The sequence below is a fragment of the Orbicella faveolata genome, unplaced genomic scaffold (assembly GCF_042242905.1).
Source record: "Orbicella faveolata isolate gen_17 unplaced genomic scaffold, um_ofav_v1 contig_14, whole genome shotgun sequence".
In the NCBI taxonomy this organism is placed as follows: domain Eukaryota; kingdom Metazoa; phylum Cnidaria; class Anthozoa; order Scleractinia; family Merulinidae; genus Orbicella; species Orbicella faveolata.
In genome coordinates, this window is record NW_028301541.1 from 12,939,156 (window position 1) to 12,956,202 (window position 17,047).

A 17,047-nucleotide genomic window follows, 5' to 3' on the forward strand; every position below is an offset into this window, starting at 1 on the left:
AACCCCGACAACCCTCACAACCCTCACAACCCCAACAACCCTCACAACCTCCACAACCCTCACAACCCTCACAACCGCGACAACCCTCGCAACCCCCACAACCCTCACAACCCAGACAACCCTCACAACCCTCACAACCCCGACAACCCTCGCAACCCCCACAACCCTCACAACCCCGACAACCCTCACAACCTCCACAACCCTCACATTCCTCACAACCCCAACAACCCTCACAACCGCGACAACCCTCGCAACCCCCACAACCCCAACAACCCTCACAACCCTCACAACCCCGACAACCCTCACAACCCAGACAACCCTCACAACCCCGACAACCCTGACAACCCCGACAACCCTCACAACCCTCACAACCCCAACAACCCTCACAACCCCGACAACCCTGACAACCCCGACAACCCTCACAACCCCCACAACCCCAACAACCCTCACAACCCTCACAACCCCGACAACCCTCACAACCCTCACAACCCCGAACCCTCACAACCCCGACAACCCTCACAACCCCGACAACCCTCACAACCCAGACAACCCTCACAACCCCCACAACCCCAACAACCCTCACAACCCTCACAACCCTCACAACCCCGACAACCCTCACAACCCTCACAACCCCGACAACCCTCACAACCGCGACAACCCTCGCAACCCCCACAACCCCAACAACCCAGACAACCCTCACAACCCAGACAACCCTCACAACCCCGACAACCCTGACAACCCCGACAACCCTCACAACCCAGACAACCCCGACAACCCTCACAACCCTCGCAACCCCCACAACCCTCACAAGCCCCACAACCCTCACAACCCCAACAACCCTCACAACCCTCACAACCCCGACAACCCTCACAACCCCGATAACCCTCACAACCCCGACAACCCTCACAACCCCGACAACCCTCACAACCCCCACAACCCTCACAACCCCGACAACCCTCACAACCCTCACAACCCCGACAACCCTCACAACCCCGACAACCCTCACAACCCTCACAACCCCGACAACCCTCACAACCCTCACAACCCCGACAACCCTCACAACCCTCACAACCCCGACAACCCTCACAACCTCCACAACCCTCGCAACCCCCACAACCCTGACAACCCCGACAACCCTCACAACCCCGACAACCCTCACAACCCCAACAACCCTCACAACCGCGACAACCCTCGCAACCCCCACAACCCTCACAACCCTCACAACCCTCACAACCCTCACAACCCCGACAACCCTCACAACCCCCACAACCCCAACAACCCTCACAACCCAGACAACCCTCACAACCCCCACAACCCCAACAACCCTCACAACCCTCACAACCCTCACAACCCCGACAACCCTCACAACCCTCACAACCCCGACAACCCTCACAACCGCGACAACCCTCGCAACCCCCACAACCCCAACAACCCTCACAACCCCGACAACCCTCACAACCCAGACAACCCTCACAACCCCGACAACCCTGACAACCCCGACAACCCTCACAACCCAGACAACCCCGACAACCCTCACAACCCTCGCAACCCCCACAACCCTCACAAGCCCCACAACCTTCACAACCCCAACAACCCTCACAACCCTCACAACCCCGACAACCCTCACAACCCCGATAACCCTCACAACCCCGACAACCCTCACAACCCCGACAACCCTCACAACCCCCACAACCCTCACAACCCCGACAACCCTCACAACCCTCACAACCCCGACAACCCTCACAACCCCGACAACCCTCACAACCCTCACAACCCCGACAACCCTCACAACCCCGACAACCCTCACAACCCTCACAACCCCGACAACCCTCACAACCTCCACAACCCTCGCAACCCCCACAACCCTGACAACCCCGACAACCCTCACAACCCCGACAACCCTCACAACCCCAACAACCCTCACAACCGCGACAACCCTCGCAACCCCCACAACCCTCACAACCCCGACAACCCTCACAACCCAGACAACCCTCGCAACCCCGACAACCCTGACAACCCAGACAACCCTCACAACCTCCACAACCCTCACAACCCTCACAACCCCGACAACCCTCACAACCCTCACAACCCTCGCAACCCCGACAACCCTCACAACCCTCACAACCCAGACAACCCTCACAACCCCGACAACCCTGACAACCCCGACAACCCTCGCAACCCCGACAACCCTCACAACCCTCACAACCCCGACAACCCTCACAACCCTCACAACCCCGACAACCCTCACAACCGCGACAACCCTCGCAACCCCCACAACCCCAACAACCCTCACAACCCCGACAACCCTCACAACCCAGACAACCCTCACAACCCCGACAACCCTGACAACCCCGACAACCCTCACAACCCTCACAACCCAGACAACCCCGACAACCCTCACAACCCTCGCAACCCCCACAACCCTCACAAGCCCCACAACCCTCACAACCCCAACAACCCTCACAACCCTCACAACCCCGACAACCCTCACAACCCCGACAACCCTCACAACCCAGACAACCCTCACAACCCTCACAACCTCCACAACCCTCACAACCCCGACAACCCTCACAACCCTCGCAACCCCGACAACCCTCACAACCCTCACAACCCAGACAACCCTCACAACCCCGACAACCCTCACAACCCCAACAACCCTCACAACCCTCACAACCCCGACAACCCTGACAACCCCAACAACCCTCACAACCCTCACAACCCCGACAACCCTCACAACCCCGACAACCCTCACAACCCTCACAACCCCGACAACCCTCACAACCGCGACAACCCTCGCAACCCCCACAACCCTCACAACCCCGACAACCCTCACAACCCCAACAACCCTGACAACCCCGACTACCCTCACAACCCTCACAACCCTCACAACCCCGACAACCCTCACAACCCAGACAACCCTCACAACCCCGACAACCCTGACAACCCCGACAACCCTCACAACCCAGACAACCCTCACAACCCCGACAACCCTGACAACCCCGACAACCCCCACAACCCCAACAACCCTCACAACCCTCACAACCCCGACAACCCTCACAACCCTCACAACCCCGACAACCCTCACAACCCCGACAACCCTCACAACCCTCACAACCCCGACAATCCTCACAACCCCGACAACCCTCACAACCCTCACAACCCAGACAACCCTCACAACCCCGACAACCCTGACAACCCCGACAACCCTCACAACCCCCACAACCCCAACAACCCTCACAACCCTCACAACCCCGACAACCCTCACAACCCTCACAACCCCGACAACCCTCACAACCCCGACAACCCTCACAACCCCGACAACCCTCACAACCCTCACAACCCTCACAACCCAGACAACCCTCACAACCCCGACAACCCTGACAACCCCGACAACCCTCACAACCCCCACAACCCCAACAACCCTCACAACCCTCCTAACCCCGACAACCCTCACAACCCCGACAACCCTCACAACCCCCACAACCCTCACAACCCCGACAACCCTCACAACCTCCACAACCCTTGCAACCCCCACAACCCTGACAACCCCGACAACCCTCACAACCCTCACAACCCCGACAACCCTCACAACCTCCACAACCCTCGCAACCCCCACAACCCTGACAACCCCAACAACCCTCACAACCCTCACAACCGCGACAACCCTCGCAACCCCCACAACCCTCACAACCCCGACAACCCTCACAACCCAGACAACCCTCGCAACCCCGACAACCCTGACAACCCAGACAACCCTCACAACCCTCACAACCCTCACAACCTCCACAACCCTCACAACCCTCACAACCCCGACAACCCTCACAACCCTCACAACCCTCGCAACCCCGACAACCCTCACAACCCTCACAACCCAGACAACCCTCACAACCCCGACAACCCTGACAACCCCAACAACCCTCACAACCCTCACAACCCCGACAACCCTGACAACCCCAACAACCCTCACAACCCTCACAACCCCGACAACCCTGACAACCCCGACAACCCTCACAACCCTCACAACCCCGACAACCCTCACAACCGCGACAACCCTCGCAACCCCCACAATCCTCACAACCCCGACAACCCTCACAACCCCAACAACCCTGACAACCCCGACTACCCTCACAACCCTCACAACCCTCGCAACCCCGACAACCCTCACAACCCAGACAACCCTCACAACCCCGACAACCCTGACAACCCCGACAACCCTCACAACCCTCGCAACCCCGACAACCCTCACAACCCAGACAACCCTCACAACCCCGACAACCCTGACAACCCCGACAACCCTCACAACCCCGACAACCCTCACAACCCCGACAACCCTCACAACCCTCACAACCCCGACAACCCTGACAACCCCGACAACCCTCACAACCCCAACAACCCTCACAACCCTCACAACCGCGACAACCCTCGCAACCCCCACAACCCTCACAACCCCGACAACCCTCACAACCCAGACAACCCTCGCAACCCCGACAACCCAGACAACCCTAACAACCCTCACAACCTCCACAACCCTCACAACCGCGACAACCCTCGCAACCCCGACAACCCTCACAACCCTCACAACCCCAACAACCCTCACAACCCTCACAACCCCGAGAACCCTCACAACCCCAACAACCCTCACAACCCTCACAACCCTCACAACCCTCACAACCCCGACAACCCTCACAACCCTCACAACCCTCACAACCCCGACAACCCTCACAACCCTCACAACCCTCACAACCCCGACAACCCTCACAACCCTCACAACCCCGACAACCCTCACAACCCCAACAACCCTCACAACCCTCACAACCCCCACAACCCTCACAACCCCGACAACCCTCACAACCCTCACAACCCCAACAACCCTCACAACCCTCACAACCCTCACAACCCTCACGACCCCGACAACCCTCACAACCCTCACAACCCTCACAAACCCGACAACCCTCACAACCCCAACAACCCTCACAACCCTCACAACCCCGACAACCCTCACAACCCTCACAACCCTCACAACCCTCATAACCCCGACAACCCTCACAACCCTCACAACCCCAACAACCCTCACAACCCTCACAACCCCCACAACCCTCACAACCCCGACAACCCTCACAACCCTCACAACCCTCACAACCCTCACAACCCCGACAACCCTCACAACCCTCACAACCCTCACAACCCCGACAACCCTCACAACCCTCACAACCCCGACAACCCTCACAACCCCGACAACCCTCACAACCCTCACAACCCTCGCAACCCCGACAACCCTCACAACCCTCACAACCCAGACAACCCTCACAACCCTCACAACCCTCGCAACCCCAACAACCCTCACAACCCCGACAACCCTCACAACCCTCACAACCCCGACAACCCTCACAACCCCGACAACCCTCACAACCCTCACAACCCCGACAACCCTGACAACCCCGACAACCCTCACAACCCTCACAACCCGGACAACCCTCACAACCCCAACAACCCTCACAACCCTCACAACCGCGACAACCCTCGCAACCCCCACAACCCTCACAACCCCAACAACCCTCACAACCCAGACAACCCTCGCAACCCCGACAACCCTGACAACCCAGACAACCCTAACAACCCTCACAACCTCCACAACCCTCACAACCCTCACAACCGCGACAACCCTCGCAACCCCCACAACCCTCACAACCCCGACAACCCTCACAACCCAGACAACCCTCGCAACCCCAACAACCCTGACAACCCAGACAACCCTAACAACCCTCATAACCCTCACAACACTCACAACCCTCACAACCCTCACAACCCATAAATTAGGTTTTAATAATCACCAATTACAACAGATTTTGTTTCTGCAGCCACAATAAGTGGAAAATGTTGCAGTTTTCACTTCAGCCAATTAGATAGCTCGTTCCGAGAGGTGCGTACTGCCTCACGACGCTGTGAAAGAAAGATGAAAGTCGTAAATCAAAAAGACGACAAAAACAAGCGCATTATTTTGAGATCAGTCGTGTTTCAACTGTGTTAATTAGTGGCCATTTAGTTCTTTTCTCAGCTGTTCTGTAGTAGCTGAATAAGACTCCAAAAGATATTTCAACGAAGCGAATAAACTAAATAAACAAAGTGTCTGGAGGCCGCCGTAAATTAAGTATGCAGAAATCCAGCGTGCAAATTACTGTTCACTTTTAAAACCTAAAATTCCCAAATAAAGAGAACCAAATGAAAGAAATACAAAAGGAAGTTCAATAACAATAAATTTTCATTCAAGCTGAGGCGAAGAAACCTATTTAAAAGCAAAAAATTGTTCAAATTTTGCAGACGTGCTTCACTGCATGAACCGCATGTCCAAATTACTCTTCATGCTAACACGAAAGCTTAAGTTTTGGCCGACCGCTTTTGCAGTCATTTTAATGCCCGTGGCTTTACCAATCATTCCAAAAGTTGAATTCAAGTTCGAAGTAATAATGCACATTACCCTTTTTGTTTCTTAAGTCCGAAAAACTGCTTTCAATCTGTGATCTGTCGTCAAAACTTACTTGAAAGCGCTCCGATCTTTCGTGATGGCTGTAGGAAGAAAAACTTCTTCACCAGAAAGTTTTGAGGACTCTGTACTCCTTGATCCTCCATTCTGGGGCCACCTAAACATTGATTTGTATTTTTCCTTTCTATATTAAAGCCCAAATCAGTAATTTATCCGTGTTAGTAATGAAAACAAGACCTTGGAAGTTTTTAGATTTGCTCCACGACGCTCCATGATTACCTGCACTTTTTGAGCGCGTGATTTTAAGAAGAAAAACCATCTTTCTAGGACCCCTAAAGTCCTCTAAGAATATGCTTAGAAAGCCCATTCTGATTGGTTTATTTGTCCTCAAGAACAATAGAACAATAGGAGAACCAAAAAGTCTTCAGGGAGGGTAGGAAAGGCAATTGTCCCCAAGTGCTTTTTTTCAGGCAGTTACGTGCGGCACAGGGTAATGGAGGAGTTTTTCGCGTGGGCGGTTACGGGTGGCACAGGCATCAATGGGTTAACAATCTTGGAGGTTCGATGAACCCTACTTTTCTTTCAAGAAACGGATTTTATTTACAATTATCTCCACATTGTCCAAAAATGAACAAAAAATCAATGTGGGAAAATTTCTGCGCGAACATCCTGAAGCCAAGTTTTGGGAATATGAAGATTGTTTGATTTTCTGGTATATATTGGTAAGTTGTCCCAGAGTTGTGGTGAGGTGACAGCAAAAGCTCTAGGTCCATAAGACTACAAGTTATAGCTGGTACGGTTAAGACAGAGAGATGTAGATGAACGGAGAGTTCTTGAAGGTCGGTAGAGGCTTACCAATTCTTGTAATATGTTTCCACGTGGCTCTTTTTATATGTCATGTGATAAATAGGGTTTGAGAGATTCAACATTTTTCGTTATTATAGTGGTGTCATCAGCAAATTGTGAGATTTTGATCACCTGGTCATCTGGGAGGTCAACGCCTCTGCAGCTTGGTTCTTGGCGTATCTTTATTGCTAGCAGTTCCACCACCAGGATAAATAAGAGAGGACTTAGCGGGCAACCTTGACGAACTCCTCTTGATATATTGAAATAGTTGGTCAAAAATCCACCATTTATAACTACGCTTTGTACACCATTATAAAAGATTGACATCCATCTTTTGACATTTGGGCCAAAATTGAAAACATTCAAGGCTTTAGCAATAAGATCCCATTCAAGGCTATCAAAAGCCTTCTCGAAGTCCATAAAAAGGAGAAGTCCCGAGGTCTTTTTAGCATTTAGATATTCCATTATATTGCTTAAAAGTCTTATGTTCTGGCCTATATACCTTCCCTTAACAAATCCGGTTTGATCTGAATCAATTAATTTTGCTAGGTATTTTTCTATTCTTTTTGCCAAAGCTTTAGTCAAAATTTTATAATCAGTATTTAGCAGTGATATTGGACGCCAGTTGGAAAGTTCGGACAGATCCCCATCAGCTTTTGGTATTAACGTTATTATTCCCCTCCTTTGAGAAATAGATAAAGACCCACCTTGAAAAGCTGCATTATAAGAATTTAGCAGATCTTGCCAAATGAGATCATAAAAGGACTCATAAAATTCTTTAGTGAATCCATCCTCACCGGGAGTTTTGTTGTCCGAGAAAGAGCTCACCGCCTCTTTTAATTCTTCAAAGGTAAAATCATGTTCTAGCGAATCTTGCTCATCAACATTCAGTTGAGGGATTTCAATACCTTCAACAAAGGACTCAAAATTCTTGTTTTCACCTTGAGATTCACTTTTTAGATTTTTGGATGTGTACATATTACTATAAAATTTCTCCAATTCTTTCTCGATCTGTTTTGGTTCTGATACTCTATCGCCATTCTCTAATTTCACCTCGCGTATAAGCTTTTTTTCATAATTCGTCTTCTCCAAGTCAAAAAAAATATTTTGTGGGTTTTTCGCCCTGTTCCAACCATTTTACTTTAGATCTAAAGATAGCCTCTTTTCCTTTCTGTTCATATACCTTTTTCAATTCTTCTTTGGCGGCTTCATACTCCACAAAGATGTTTCGATCTAAAATTTCAAAATCCGTATTACAAATTTTATAGTCGAGGTCTTGTAGTTCTTTTTGAAGTGTTGATTCCCTTTTCCTAAGTTCTAATCTTTTTTCTTTGGAATATTTAATTATTTTCATTCGTAATTCCATTTTGATTAATTCCCACAATAATTGCTTATCTTTAACATAGACGTATTTCTCGTGTATTTGGGGATAAAAGAATACAATAGGTTCTTTAAAATCATCGTCTTCTAGAAGAGAATTGTTGAATTTCCAGGTGCCCGGACCTCTGTTGAACTCATTTCTAATGTTAATTTTTAAAAAGGTAGCTTTATGATCCGGTGCAATTGACATTCGAATCTCAGCAGTTTGGACTTCAATGGAGATCGAGCGGGAAACAAGAATGAAATCTATTCTCGATTTCAAGTTTATAGTTTTAGATTCGTAGGTAAAGGATTTTGTGTTTGGATGCAATTTTCGATAGATATCTATAAGGTTCAATTCGTTCATAAGATTGCTAACCGCGTCTCTATAGTTTGTGGATTTCCAAACTACACCCCCACTTTTATCTGCTTTAGAAAGTGTACAGTTCCAATCACCCGCGATAATTAACCTAGGGGTGTCCGTTTTTCTCACGAGAAATTCACTTAAATTCTTTATAAATTCGTTTTGTTCTCGATAATCAGTTGGTGCATAGATATTTACAATGAAAAATGTTTCCTCGAAGATTTTAAGTTTTGAAATCAAAATTCTGCCTTGATGGTCTGATTGAACAACGTCGAAGTTAATAGATGAATTTGGATTCAATAGAATGCATACGCCCTTAGAATGCGCAGTTCCGTGGCAAAAAAGAATTTTTCCACCCCATTCCGCCGACCATATTTTCTCATCATCCAGTTGCGAATACGTCTCCTGTAAACAAAAGATAGTAGCTTTTTGCTGTTTTAAATAACAAAACATTGCTCTCCTTTTGTTTGGATTTCTTATACCTCGCACATTTAGCGAGAGAATTTTTAATTTGCATGCCATTGCTGTGTGAAAAGGTTGATTGCATAACCTATATTGTTAAAGAAATGCATGACCCAAAGGCTGACAATCTTTACATAAAAAGAGACGAAAAAAGACATAAAGTTAACAAAACACTGCTTAATTAAGGTAAAAAAAGTACAAGACAAATTAAAGTTAAAGAATTAATTAGCAAAAAAACAGAATAATGTACCTAGTAGCTCAACAAAGAATGTTGGCACAACTAAACAACAACGTCTTCTCACTTCTGGGAATTAACAAACTAACCGGCTATCTGAGCCTCGAAATCCTAGGTGCTTACTAGAGAGGTCGACAACTTGACGTATTTAAGTATGCAAAATTAACAAAGCTAAAAATTTGTTTATAGTTCATCATTTTAGATTTATAAAGCCTTTAGATCTTCGAAGGAGTCAATCCTTTGAGCTTTGGAAGTGAGTTCCGGTTTGAAGAAAATTTTCCCGTCTACAGTCCACGCTTTGCCGTTATGATATTTTTTCCTAACTTTTCTTACCTCTTTAAAGAGCTCAGTCCTCCATGATGTTAAATTCTCGTTGATGTAAATCTTGCCCGGTCCTAAGCCATGTGAGGTCACATTTCTAAGATACGATCTAGCTTTATATAACTTGTTCTTGGTGTTGTAACTTGCAAAACGGACGATAATTGGACGAGGTTCGGTCTTAGATTTTGTGTTTAATCTATGAACAATGTCAATGTCGCCTCGTGTTAAATTCACATTCAAAAGTTTTCCCAATTCAATTACATTCTCCGCATTATCTTCTTCTTCGCGTTCAGCGATCCCATGTATCACTAGATTAAACTTTTGAGTGTACTGTTCTAAATCATCATGTCTTGCTTCAACATCGTCCAATCTTTGTTCTATTTCTTTCGAATGTGCTTTGGACTTCGACAGGTCATCTTCAAGTGATTTTACTTTGGATTTTAAGCTCTTGTTTTCTTCCATCAAAATATCTACTTGGACCTTTGTGGAAGCTAAATTTTCTTGCAGCCCTTTGTAAGTTACCTTTAACAAGTCCACGTCATTTACTAGCTTCTCTGTGTTTGATTTGATTTCCGTGAGAACTTTCCACACATCGGCCAGTGATGGCACCTTGTCGATGCTGTCTTCGGACGCCATTTGCGGGCCTGAAACTTCGTCTTGGAATGTTGAAGAGCCTTCTAAACTTGAGGAACTACTTAACTTCTTGCGTTTTCTTCTTCTGTTTCTTGTCATATTCAACTATCCCCTACATTTTCAAGCATTTTGCCTCTCGAGCGAGCAAACTTAAAAACGTGCGTCCATCCTTGGCGTCAGCTCGTCCCAGTCTCAATCTTGGATTGTTTTGGAATTATTTCTGGATTGAAATTAAATAAGAAGAAAACTAAAGTTATGTGGATCGGCTCTATGAAAGATAGTAATTTGAAAGTACTTGACTTAAAACAACTAAAGAACCCATTAAAGTTCTTGGCGTCCATTTATCCTACAACAAAAGTAAATGTACTGAGAAAAATTTTTATGATAAGATCAACAAAATGAAAACAAAATTAAATTTATGGCTTTCAAGAGACCTCACAATATATGGCAAGTCTTTACTGGTGAAAGCTTTAGGTATATCACAGCTAGTGTATGCAGCATCTATGCTGACCGTTCCAGAATCGGTTATTAAGACAGTTCAAGAGAATCTGTTCGCCTTTCTATGGAAAAACAGGAAAAACAAAATAAAAAGAATGGTTATGTATCAACCAGTAGCAGAAGGAGGAATTAATTTTGTTAATTTTTACATGGTCGTTAAATCATTACGCTTGGCTTGGATTGGTAGATTACTAGGCGAGTCTGATGATAAATGGAAGGTAATCGCTAATTACTATTTTCGAAATTATGGTGGTTTATTATTTCTCCTTAAGTGTAATTATAATGTAAAACTTTTGAAAACAGGTCTGCCACTCTTTTATCGAGAACTTCTTCAATATTTTCAAGATCTCAAAAATACAGCTAACATCTTTCCAAATGGCGAACTCATTCTTTGGAATAACAATTCAATAATTATAGATAATGCAACTCTATTTTGGAAATCGTGGTTTGAACGCGGAATTGTGACGATAAAGGATGTGCTAAATTCTAAGGGAAAGTTTCTATCATATGAAGAGTTCAGCAACAAGTTTAACATCACCACAAATTATATACATTACTTTCAGCTAATTTCAGCCATTCCATCTGAGTTGAAAAGGAGAGCAACTCAAACTTTTATACCTGCAGCTGATCTTTCTTCGACCTCCCCATCCATTCTTTCAAATCAAACTCTAATTAATCTGGCTGAAGCACGCTGCAAAAATTATTACCAATTGTTTAATAATCATACCCCTATTGTCCCGAGTGGTGTAAAAAAGTGGCAGTGTAAATTTCCTGAAAAACTTGGTGACTGGATTGGATGCTTTCAAGATATATATCGCCTCACTAAGGACAATAAACTTTGCCAATTTTGTTTTCATTTCTTACATAGAACAATTGTAACGAAGAAAGAACTTAAACTATATCATTTAGCCGAGGACAATAAATGTATATATTGCTTTAACGCGGATTCAATAGAACATACGTTTATTGATTGCAAGGAGTCTGTAAAACTTTATTCACAAATTATATCATGGTTCAATCATTCTCAAAGTACTGAGATAATACTTTCAAAAGAACAAATTGCTTTTCATGACACATGTCACATGACTGATGTGCTGTCAGACCCTTTAAAACGCAAGCTAGATTTGCTCATCATCCTGGTCAAACAATATATCTATGCTTCTAAATATCTTCAGAAAGAATTGTCTCTAGATGAACTTGTAAATAAACTGATTGTTCAATGGAAACTAGAAAAATGTGCTTAAACGTAAAATCGCTTATCTAAAAAACACCACTTATGGGGTATTAAGTTGATTAATTAACAGAGTTATTACAATACAAGGTTAACGTAGTAAATCCAAAAATGCTCTCAATTAATATCAATAATGTAGTGTTAAAAAATTGTAATACTTAACAGCTAATGCATAGACCCCCCCTTTTTTTGTTTTTTTTTTTTGTATTTGTATATTTTTTTTCTTGTTCTGTGTAGTTACTTAGCTGTCACGTTTTCTTTTTCTTTTATGTATGAGAAAAGTTATTGAACATTGTAAAACTTCAACAGTGCATGTAAGTGTAATGTACGTGTGTTTTAGGTGTATTAATAAAGTGCTTCATTTAAAAAAAAATTTAAAAAAAATGTCATGTGATACATCAGGTAGTGCCACTTGTCTCTTTTTAGTGCAAAAGTGAAACATATCTTTTAGAACTACCCACAGGTCGGTTCAACAAATATTATCTGTTGTTTTCAAACTACAATTTATTATAGTATGTTTGTCAGGGTGTAAATAAAGAAGGGAAATGTATAGCTTCTCCTTAGCGGCTTGTTTATTTCTTGCCTTAATTGCGTCTGTAAGAGAGACCAAAAAGTTCCCGAGCTAGTGGCCTTAATATTCTGCAAATTGTAAATTTGTGACAAAAGAAACCAGGAAAGTGCTCAAATATTGCTGCAGACTCCGTGGCACCTAATGAAAGCGCAGATTAATTTAATCAGTCTTAGAGGAGACTTGTTCACCGATGCATGATAATATCGGCCAAGTAGCACTGTTTACCTTCAATACTTCTCGTTGAAACACTTCTCAGTTGTATCAATCAATATTGTTGTGTATTAATTTTGAATTGTTTTATTGTTAACAACAAAGGTGGCAACAGAAAAAGAAAGAGGTATTCCGTGACTATCTGATAATTAAATTAGTTCTTTTTCATCAGTGATAAGAATATTTGCATTTTCAGAAAAAATAAAATTGTCTCTTTCATTTCTTCATCAGATACTTAACTTTCTTTCATTTATCCCCCATAAAACAAGCACATCTTCCGTGTGCTCCATTTCTTTGTCAGATAATTAACTTTCTTTCATTTATCCCCAAAAAACAAGCACATCTTCCGTGTGTTTTGGAGAAAACAAGGTTTCATGTTACATACCTTTGCAAGGAAAATAATAGTATCAAGTTACAAAGTTGGCAAGAAGAGCTAAATTGTCACGTTTGTTCAACATATTATTGAATTTATAATGAACAAAAATCATTGTAAAACACCAGAGGAAAATTTAAAAGCTGTCGTGATAAACAGTAATTGTGCATAATTTTTGGACGTTGAATGAAAATGCAGCCTTGAAACATACACACTTCTAAGGGGAAAAGCCCTAGCAGACTACCAAGGTAAATACAAACCAGAAGTGAACTGAGCAGGGGTGAGTACTTGTGGGACTGCCATGCCAGAGCTATCAATTGCACTTTGCACTTTCTGAGATTGTCTCACTAGTTGTGATAAGGTGCATGGAAGAAATGTTTTTCCTGCTGGCTGAACTTGCAAAAGAGGCAGGAAACAAAGTTCTCTCGCACTGAATGGGGGACCTGGGTATGAGCCAGGATGTCAGTTTCACACTCAGTCACATGATTCAGGTTTTCTCTTCTTGCTGGACAGTGCAACAGTTTTCCCACCCTAGCCCCCACCCCTTAGCAAGTTCTTGCCTAAAGTTTATGGAAGTGTATCAACATTTGGGTAGTTTTCTCCTGTTGTTGACTCCAATTCTGTTATCGTTGTGATGTTGATAGAAATGTCAATAAAGTGCTGTTGTATTGTTGTGTGGCAGACAAATGGCATTAGTGTGTGAGAAGCTTACATTATCTTCAGATGATTTAAGCTTACAACAATCAACAATAAAATAACCTACATTACTGAAATTTAGATAAGGTAATTATACTCAATTCTACACAATAAATTAAGTAAACTTTTGCAGCTGATGCTGTTCCTTAGGGTAGAAAAGGCCTTGAAAAAGAATAGTTTACATTATTAGTCTTGGCCATCCACACTCGAAGAAAACTTTGGTCCCACAAGGGCAGAAAAAGCTTAAATATTTGTAACTTCTCATGTACTGTTTTTTGTTAAAATGGAGAAAATCAGGAAAGGAAGTGATATATGAAAAGAAAAGAGGGGGTCACCAACCATTTGAGAGAGTAAACTGCAGGTGAAATTAATGCAATGGCACCAAGCCCTATACTTGGTTATAGCTGAGCTCCGGTGGCCTGAAGTGCCATCAAGTGGAGCCCCATACCCATAAAGGAAAGAAAAGGAAACCAATGATTGGATTTTCCCATGGTTATCATGGCTAGCGGTATTGCTCAGGGGTGCGTACGAACAATGACGACGGAGTCGTGCAAGATGGTGACCATACTCCAGCTAATATGTTGACAGAGACATGCACCCTCGATTTGTAGTGTCCCTCTTTGATTTTGGACATTCATGTTATGGTCAATTGACACCTGCCAAAACAAGGTATCTGCTGACCAGTATCATGTGACCATATGGTGGGCTCAAGTTTAGAGCTCATCAAGATCACTTGCTTTTTTGCAGTTGACGGCTGACCAAGTGCTTGTTTTTGATTGGATCGCAGGCTCTTGTCAGGCTAACTTGTTGTAAACAGGGCCAGGTTTTTTGGAAGCCAGTTAATGCTAACCCAGGGTTATGAAAGTTAACTGAAGTGTAAATTTTTCTTCATATGTATACAAATGTTTTTAACTGCTTTTGGTTTGTGAAGAAGGCCAAACAACATAAACAGAAAACCTTACCGTAAAGTTACAAAACTCAAGTCAAAATTCTTGCTTATCATGAGTTATCTTAATCAGGCTTTGAACAACCCAACCCAGGAGCTCCGCTTTTAGGCTTGACTAAATCTATATATTATTTAATATACCTTCTATGAAACTTGTGAGTCTACAGAAACTGGCAGCATCACGCAACGTATCAGCCAATCCTGACCTCTTCACTAGCATGGACTTTGGACCTTGGTTGCTGCTGAAAAATCTTGATTTTAGCAATAGACAAAGGTTGAAAGTCAGCTAGTGAAATCATTATTTTATTTAAGGTATATATATAGTTTGAGCACTCTGGTAATGGCTTAGATACTGCCACATGTGTAGTATTTGGGGCGGCTTTTTAAGCTTAGCCTCCATCCTAGTCTTCAGCACTGCACTGATGAGGCCCAGAAGGCCGAAACAGTACTGTCTGCAGTTAGATATAGCTCGCTGGCATACAAAGCTCTGCTTTCATGTCCAGTTTGAGCACTCTACTGGGATGAGTCGTTACTGTTGCAATTGCGTATGCTCACTAGTTCACTAGTTTGAGCACTCTGGTAATGGCTTAGATACTGCCACATGTGTAGTATTTGGGGTGGTGTGAGGGTAAGTGAGGGTGTCAAACACACTCTCATAATCTCTGATTACTACTAGTTTAATATTTCTTTAGCATGGGTTCTTGATGCATGGTGAGGGGTGTTGTTGAATTGCATGATTGTGCAGTAAGGATACACAGAAAAAATGGCTGGAACATCCTTAAGTGGCATTTTTATTCTGTCAGGTGTGCAGTGTGTTTGAGTGCGTGTGCTTATACAGTATGAAATGTAGAATGCTTGACGTAGAACATGAATCATCACAGTAATAGTCGGTCTGTATGGAAGAATCTTGACCTCGGTCGTGTGTACAGACCTCGCTCAAGATTCTCCCATACAGACCTCCTGGCCGGTTAATAAGAGCTAAATACAAAGTAAACAAAAATTTAATTAAAACAAGTGTGAATTTTTTATTGCCAATCCATTTGAGCCCAGGAGGGTTAATGTAGCAGCTTTAATTTAAATTAACTATCAAACTGCTGAGCCACTTGAGCTGGACTGCTGAGCTACAAGAGTTTTACTGAGGTACATTGTACTGGACCACTCAAATAACAAACATAACTTCTCAAGTGGCCCTATCAGCAAATCTTGATTTACAATAATTCTTTTATGGAACAAAAGGGCTTCAGTCTCTGTTTTAGCCTGCATTGCAGACTGAAATTTCCCTGTAAATAACCAACGCTAGTAACCGGCGGATTCTCCAATTCAGAAATACTTGTAATAGTTCTCACAAAAAGTATGTGATAATTTGTTTCTTTTCATTGGTCTGAAATAAGTTTAATTTTCACCAGTAGAAAAAAAAAATTATAATGTACAAGTTTTAACCAGCAAATAACTTAATACAGAGTTATATAAAGTTAGTTTAGGTGTTTATTTTATACTTATGCATAGGTTGAAGCTCTCTTGACAAGCTCTAGTTACTACATGTCCCACCACTGTGCACTGTGTTTAAATTGCCCCTCAAACACACCAATTGATATTTAAACCTCCCTTAGCAACCGCCACCACTTTTGGGAATTAGCAACTAGTCTTTCCTTCACCTCTAAGGGGGCTCTCGTTCTGATTAGTATTGGGCAACATGTCAATAAAAGTATACATCTACTTAATCACAATTCACCATAATATTACATTGCCTGCATCTAGGTAGAAAGTCTTCTGCTAAAAGCTTTGGTAAGGGGCCGGCTTCTTTTATTTCAGCATTTTATG

The 17,047-nt window shown here is 44.2% G+C and overlaps 2 protein-coding genes across 2 annotated transcripts in view; one reads left to right on the plus strand and one right to left on the minus strand.

Annotated features, from left to right (window-relative positions):
- Positions 1-17,047, plus strand: part of LOC110066850 (RING finger and CHY zinc finger domain-containing protein 1-like) — a 62,734-nt gene that overhangs the window by 30,090 nt on the left and 15,597 nt on the right. The window lies entirely within an intron of this gene.
- On the minus strand, positions 9,952-10,800 carry LOC149114065 (uncharacterized). Its single transcript, XM_089286683.1, has one exon. It carries the CDS (start codon positions 10,798-10,800, stop codon positions 9,952-9,954), a length of 849 nt encoding a protein of 282 aa, XP_089142809.1.